The following is a 7,369-nucleotide window of genomic DNA, read 5'->3' as shown; positions in this document are numbered from 1 at the left end:
GAATTTGGTAACTGTAGTTTGCTTTAGAGTAATATTGAAGATAGAGGTTTTCCACCGCAAAATGCTCCGTAGGGGGATTTTAAACACAAAACCATCTGGAGGAAAGGAGTTTAAACCCCAATTCGCTTGGCTACGCTCAAATAATTTTAGTATGTAATTTGCTTTGCTTTTTTTTTATATTGAAGAAGTATTTTTTAGCATCAAACCCTTGTGAGGGGGGATATGAACTCAAAACCCCTTTTGGTAACGCTCATAGCATTTTGAGTGCGTAATTTGCTTTTTTTTTACATTGAAGATGTATTTTTAACTTCAAACCTCGCTGGCGGGGGGTTTAAACTCAAAACCCATATGGCTACGCTCTTAGATTTTAGAGTGTGTAATTTGCTTTTTTTTTTTTATTGATGATGTATTTTTTAGCTTCAAACTCCACTGGAGAGGAGTTTAAACTTAAAACTGAGTCAAAACCCATTTAGCTAAGCTCATAACATTTTGAGTGCATAATTTGCTTTTTTTTCATATTGAAGAGGGGGTCTATCGTAAATTTTGGAGGGGGTTTTAAAATCAAAATCTTCTTTAACTGAGCACTTGGAATTTGGGGATTATCGTTTGCATTTTTTGTGTGTTTTGTTTTATAGAAGAGGGGGATTTAACTGCAAAAACCCCTGGTAGGGGAGTTTCAAACTCAAAACCCCTGGTAGGGGGTTTTAAAATCAAAACCCCCTGTTAGGGGTTTTAAACTCAAAACCCCCTGGTAGGGGTTTTAAACTCTAAACCCCCTAGTAGGGGTTTTAAACTCAAAACCCCTTTAGCTGTGCTGGGGCAAGTGATGGTTTAGTATTAAAATCTCACCTAAAATTAACAAAATCAAAGCAAAAAAACATGTCACTAAAGTCCGCCTCCCCCCCCCCCCCCGTGGTAGGGGGTTTCAAACTCAAAACCCCTTGTTAGGGGGTTTCAAACTCAAAACCCCATGATAGGGGTTTTAAACTCAAAACCCCTTTGGCTTCGCTGGGGCAAGTGATGGTTTAGTATTAAAATCTCACCTAAAATAAAGAAAATCAAAGCAAAAAATCAGTCACTAAAGTCCTTCTCCCCCCCCCTCGGGGGGGGGGATTTCATTTCGGGGGGGGGGGGGGGTTGAACCCCAAACCCCCCCCCCTGGCTACGCCCATGGTTGACATAGTTTTTTGGGGGAACATCCGGTTCCTCTTGACACGATAAGATACGAGGGCAGGTGTAGTGTGACATCTTAGGATCCACATCGAAAACAAGGCGCATATCCAGCACGCATGCTAACCAACTCCCATAGTTCTGCTCACCATTTATTCAAATAAACAACAACAACTCAGGTCAAGCCTCCATTTACGTCTAGGAATGCCGGGGCGACTTGTAACAATGGAGGATAAAAATATACCTGTCAAACGGATGCTTTATGATCCTCCTTTGAAGACCATCAGTAGCCACAAGTGATCCACATCGAAACAACGCATCACGAGACGCAAGATCAGTTAGACATCCGGAAAAAGTGTGTTTAACACTTATACCATGCTTCAAACACACACACACACAAGACCCAATGAAAGAAGGAGACAAAAGAATGAATCTCGTACAGATGCACAGAACATCTAGTGTGGGTCAGATAGCTGTAGGTTGTGCATTCGAAAATTAACTTTTACACAAATTCAGCAAAAAAAAAAATTAAAATAAATAATATTGCTCATGCATTACGTCTATTTTTTTTTTTTTTTTGCAATTCAAATTAAAAACAAAACAACATATTAGTTTAAGGGGACTTAGGATAATCACAGATTTAGTTTGGACTTTTTTGTTCTTCATAATTCTTAGTTGTTGTTCTGCTCCATTCAGTAAAACAAGAGAAACAACAACATTTTTATCTCAACGTGATAAATGAACAGCTAATTAGTCTTCTGGGGAACAAGGACTTTGAAGGAATATATTGCAACAAGAAACTTTACAAAAGGTACGTAAACATCAGGTAGGTCTAGGTCTAGGTCTAGGTCTAGGTCTAGTCAGAAGATTTTTTTCTAAAATGGCGACGTTTTATGAATGAAGTTGTAATTATAGAAGGATTATTAGCAAACTTAGATCTTTTTTTTTTTCTATTCAAATATTACTGCTAGTTTTATTATTTAATTTACTGTACAAATCAATTCGAAACAAAAAACAAATGTATTGATAAAACCATTTGTAAAATCACTCAATTTAGAGAACCTTGTTGATGTCTAAGAGCTCTAAGTTTGAAAAAAAACCTGCTTGGATGCCAAACAGTAAAAAAAAACAAACCTGTGTGAACACACAGTTCTGTTTGGGAGAGACCCTAGACAATGCCTATGTAAGGCATTGCTGTTGACCGATGCGTTCGGCCCCCGACACGTGGACTAGAGACACGGCCGAAGGCCGGGAATGCACCGGGGACTTCTGCCATTTTCCTTCAATGTACCAAGCTAACTGTGCGGGATCCGCCATTTATGTAACGGTCCCTTTGAGGAACAGCGCATGGATTGGTGACTTGTTTGTGGGGACTTTGTTACAACCCCGCCCGTGCAATGGGTGGACTCTCGTCTACCCGTGGGCATCCCCACGGGAGTCCTGTGTTGCTACCCATTTAGCCTAGCCAATTCCTCAAATGGCCGTTTCCACGCGGGCGCCACGATGAGGCAGGGCAACGTGTCCGCGATTTAGAGAACCTGAATATTAAATAGTACAGTAGCAATTTAACATAAAACACTGAACCATAATCTTCAAATACAAAACAAAACCTAATAAAATACTCAGAAAGACACAAAGATAAAGGCACATTCCTCGTTCCATATGCTAAAACAGATTTGTACTAATACTCCTACTTTCCTAATGCTATTAGAGCATGGAATGGGTTGCATGAGTCAGTCAGGAAAACCAACGACTTGGTAGAATTTAAGTCATTGATTAACATGCATGACTAGATTGACACAGTAGCACCCTTCACCATTTGAATTAAGGTCAGTAAATAATAAGATAAAATAAGATATAGATAAGAAAAGAAAATATTTTTAGAGCATTACAAACCTTTGATGACTGATTGCTACTTTAATATCTTATACCGTTGTTCATACCAAGACACTAAGCCTTTCAATCTTATACTTTCATTTTTTGTAAAGAAGGTAACTTTATCTGAATAACACTTTCACTTCCTGTTTTTAATATCAAGTATACACCATAAAGTCTTCATATGTAAATTTTCTCATTTTTAAAACAAGAATGACATCTATTTTTAGTAGAGCCATTAATGTTGACACAAAAAAAAAGCAATGTGTTTTTCGTGTATGGTTCATCGGGCATACTAGAAAGGTCACGTGACTAATAAATAATGTTCTTTTCTTTCTTGCAAAAAATAAGTTCACAAAATATGAAATTGTAACTTTGAGGAAGACTTTAGAACGTGTTTGTTGGATATTTGAACCATTGAATGACATGAACTCATGTAAGGTAAAGATCAAAGTATTTTCAACATGCAGATTTGTTCTATCCCTAAAGGAATAGTAGCCATCTCACATCTACTGGGGTGCTACTTCTGACTGTATGACAACATTGCTCCACATGCAGTCCTCCAACAAACTGAACAAGTACAGATATTCCAGCCCCCCCCCCCCCCCTCCCTTTCCCTACTGGTCCAGACAGCTTAAATTATAGGACCATAACGTAGTGAGAAGGCTGAAAGCGTGAAATAGTGCTAAACAAAAAATAATTGGTAAAAACATTTATAATCGCAAAGATTTATTATCGTTAGTCTAGATCTATTACAAATAGAATTACATGGCTGTTACAAACTAGTTGATACAATAACACTTACTGTAATGTTGTTGTTGTTTTTTTATTTTTCTTGTTTACCTTGTTTTATTGTTTATCGAATGTTTGGCAATATGCAGACACTATGTCTCTGAAATAAAATATAAACAACATCTAGTTCAAAACCTTTACGTAATGAGAGAATCAAGTTACTGGTTTTCTTTCAACTGTATTAAGTGATCATGTTTGCTGTCTGATTGAGGCAATCTTCTCCGTATTCTTTAGAGAAATTTAGATTATATATTTACTATGCAGAATACTACTTGAGTTTATCTTGTGGCATTTATGAATCCTTATTAACTTTCCTTAATTTTTATTTTGCGACTACATTTGTTTAATTGTTTCCCCTTTCATTGCTCCATACAACTGATTGTCTGTAGTTTGTTTGGGTTCAAATTAAGCAGTTTTCTGCAAAAAGTGAAACTTTTCTTCTAGGGTTGCTGAATATAGGTCATTTTTGTAGGTCATTTATAGGCCATGGATAGGTCATCTTTCCTACTTAGAAACTGCAGTGTACTATAGTCTGTTGTAAAGTGTGTTAGTTAAGATTATGTAGTAGAAGTGTTTGGGTCAATTGAGTCAAAAGCTATTGTATATTCTTCACCTCAATCCGTACACATTGCAGTGATGCCACTATATAATAATAGGTTTGGCTGCTAGTATTAATTGTAGCACTATATGTATATATATATATATATATATATATATATATAGAGAGAGAGAGAGAGAGAAAGAGAGAGAGAGAAAGAAAGAGAGAAAGAGAGAGAGAGAAAGAAAGAGAGAAAGAAAGAGAGAAAGAGAGAGAGAGAGAGAGAAAGAGAGAGAGAGAGAGAGGGAGAGAGGGAGAGTCTTTATCTCCTGTTTCTCTGTCTGTTCATACATTTATCTCTGTTCCATCCATGTACGTGCCAGCCCTGCCATGATTGATTGCAGACCAAGATTTAAATGCACACGAAGTGTTTCTATCTGGCTCATCACGTTTCTCCTATCTTCTGTTTCTGTTTCTATCTGGCTCATCACGTTTCTCCTATCTTCTGTTTCTGTTTCCATCTGGCTCATCACGTTTCTCCTATCTTCTGTTTCTGTTCCTATCTGGCTCATCACGTTTCTCCTATCTTCTGTTTCTGTTTCTATCTGGCTCATCACGTTTCTCCTATCTTCTGTTTCTGTTTCTATCTGGCTCATCACGTTTCTCCTATCTTCTGTTTCTGTTTCTATCTGGCTCATCACGTTTCTCCTATCTTCTGTTTCTGTTTCTATCTGGCTCATCACGTTTCTCCTATCTTCTGTTTCTGTTTCAGAGACATTCTTTGCTTTTGTATTATACTTAAAAATATATAAGGAAAAGTCTATCCTGTAAACAAAAAAATCAATAACTGGAATAACCTGCCCAGTGTGCAACAGAACATTCCGGCCCACATAGGTCTGGCCAGCTACACGAGGAGGCACAAAACCACAGTGCAAAAGTGGTCTTCATAGAACCATAGAATCGGGTTTCTCAATGGACCTCAATCGTAAACAAACAACATTTAGCCACGTGATAATATTATTAAAACAATGAAAATTACGTATCACATGACAGCCTTTATGAATTGCGTAATTTGTATAGAAGATATAGAGAACCACGTGGCAAAATGTTGTTTGTTTACGATTGGTGAATGAGGTCAATTCCTGCTTTAACTATTGAAGTCAAACAAAGCCGAAAAAATGTTTTCCAAATTTCTTTAGTTCGTTCATGGGTTATTCCACAGTGATACTATTCCCTTCAATAACATGGATTAGAAAACGATAGCATGGTACTAATTAGGAACGGAAGTGCTTTTCAATTACGTCACAACGTGTGTAAATCTTCAACACAGTTCTAATATCTATCATTCTGGGATGACGCAACGTTGCATTACAGCACGTCGTTAGGTGAACAGTAGCTATAACAATTAAAATGTTTATGCTCGACAATTAAAATGTTAATAATCATTCTGATTCAATTATTTGCAACAGCTATTTTCGAGTGACAATTATAATAATATTAATATCAAAAAAGTAACTAATGATTGAAAACACTTTTGTACAATGTAACGTTTTACACGTTACAATAGACTAAAAGATCCATAATTTCGATTTCTTAGTCGGCACCTGATTAATCGTCATTCGACCCAAAAGTAGGTTGCGACTCACAAGTTCAGATTCACATTGCTACTGCAACGGCTGACGATGTATGCAAAACCTGAAATGAAAAAAAATAAAATGGAGCAAACATTACAAAAGTTATGAGAAAGTCAATATTTTTAGATCGGAATATAGCGCTCTGAGATTTTTAAAGTTTTAAAAATTCGTATACCAACTAATCTTATCTTATCTTATATACCACATACGATTCCTTCTGAAAATAAAATACAAATATTCAAAAGGTCATTTATTATATTGTGATTTAAAACTAACGTCTCACTCAAAATAATTTAATGTTGACTTCACTTACTTGACTTATAGTGGACCATTGGGGGCTGCAACAGTACCTCGCCCTCGGTCTCCCTCCGTTGGGTGCATGTCAATCTCCTGCCTTCTTCGCTCCTTGTTCCATGTTTGCTTTATTGTCATGGCCTTTCTCTTTAGCCCGGGGGTTCAAGTCCAGAGAATGTTTGACAATATTTTATGTTTGTCTCGTATTATAGCTCATTGTTTACTAGTTTAAAAAATGTTTATTGCTTAGACCCTGTGTAAAATACTGTACCATTTTTTTTTTTGTCTTTCCAGTAAACATCAGACTGTTACCTGACCTGAGAATGGAGCTTACTGTATTATGTCTAGTACTGGGCTGCTTTAGTTACACAGGTAAAGAAGTTTCGCTAGTCATAACGTTGTCATGTTTGTGTTTTAACTTTTTTTTTTAAAGCTTAACACATAAGTGAAACTAGTCTCTAGATAGGTAGGAAAATATCTTTTTTTAATGATTAAAGTACAGAGTATTTTTCTCACTCTAAAAGTGGTTTAAATTAATGAAAAGCATTTGATTAAGGTCAGAGTGACACTTCAACAGAACATTTAATCATCTTATCTAATTATCTTATCTATCTAATCATCTTATCTATCTAATCATCTTATCTGTAATCATCCTATCTATCTAATCATCTTATCTATCTAATTATCTTATCTATTTCTCAAGACAGTTTCACTCAACGATCTTAGTATGTAATTGTCATAGGTGGTCGAGTGTAGGTGTAGTACACTATAGTAATATATGCGTTTTCATTTAGTATCAACACAATTGTGTAGATGGGTTAGGGTTAGGGTTATATAAAAAATAACGTAGTAAAAACTTTCTATTTTTAGACTCGTTACCTCAGTTTAGGGTTCATCAATCAGTAGTGACGAGAGACTACAAAAATGTGACCCGGCTTGTGACAAAACCTTAAATTCCTCAAATTTAGAAATCTTTTTTCTAATTCAATGAGACCATGTCATCAAAATATTGTAAACATAAAACAAAAAGTACTTCAAGAAAAACAAAAGTTACATATAGGATGAG

General features: G+C 36.1%; 1 protein-coding gene across 4 annotated transcripts in view; it reads left to right on the top strand.

Moving 5' to 3' along the window:
• The first annotated feature begins 1,509 nt into the window (after window positions 1-1,509).
• The window catches only part of LOC129922079 (integumentary mucin C.1-like), a 10,824-nt gene continuing 4,964 nt past the window's right edge, over window positions 1,510-7,369 (top strand). The window contains exons 1-3 of one of the 4 annotated variants that reach the window (XM_056006542.1): window positions 1,510-1,645; window positions 1,867-1,981; window positions 6,598-6,675. In XM_056006542.1, coding sequence (XP_055862517.1) covers window positions 6,627-6,675 — 49 coding nt within the window. In that variant the 5' untranslated portion in view covers window positions 1,510-1,645; window positions 1,867-1,981; window positions 6,598-6,626. Of the gene's footprint in view, window positions 1,646-1,708; window positions 1,997-6,597; window positions 6,676-7,369 lie in introns of those variants that run through there. The other 3 variants (XM_056006549.1, XM_056006554.1, XM_056006534.1) reach the window with 3 other exon arrangements.

Source organism: Biomphalaria glabrata, chromosome 1, assembly GCF_947242115.1.
Source record: "Biomphalaria glabrata chromosome 1, xgBioGlab47.1, whole genome shotgun sequence".
NCBI lineage: Eukaryota > Metazoa > Mollusca > Gastropoda > Planorbidae > Biomphalaria > Biomphalaria glabrata.
This window is presented reverse-complemented; position numbering and strand designations above follow the sequence as displayed.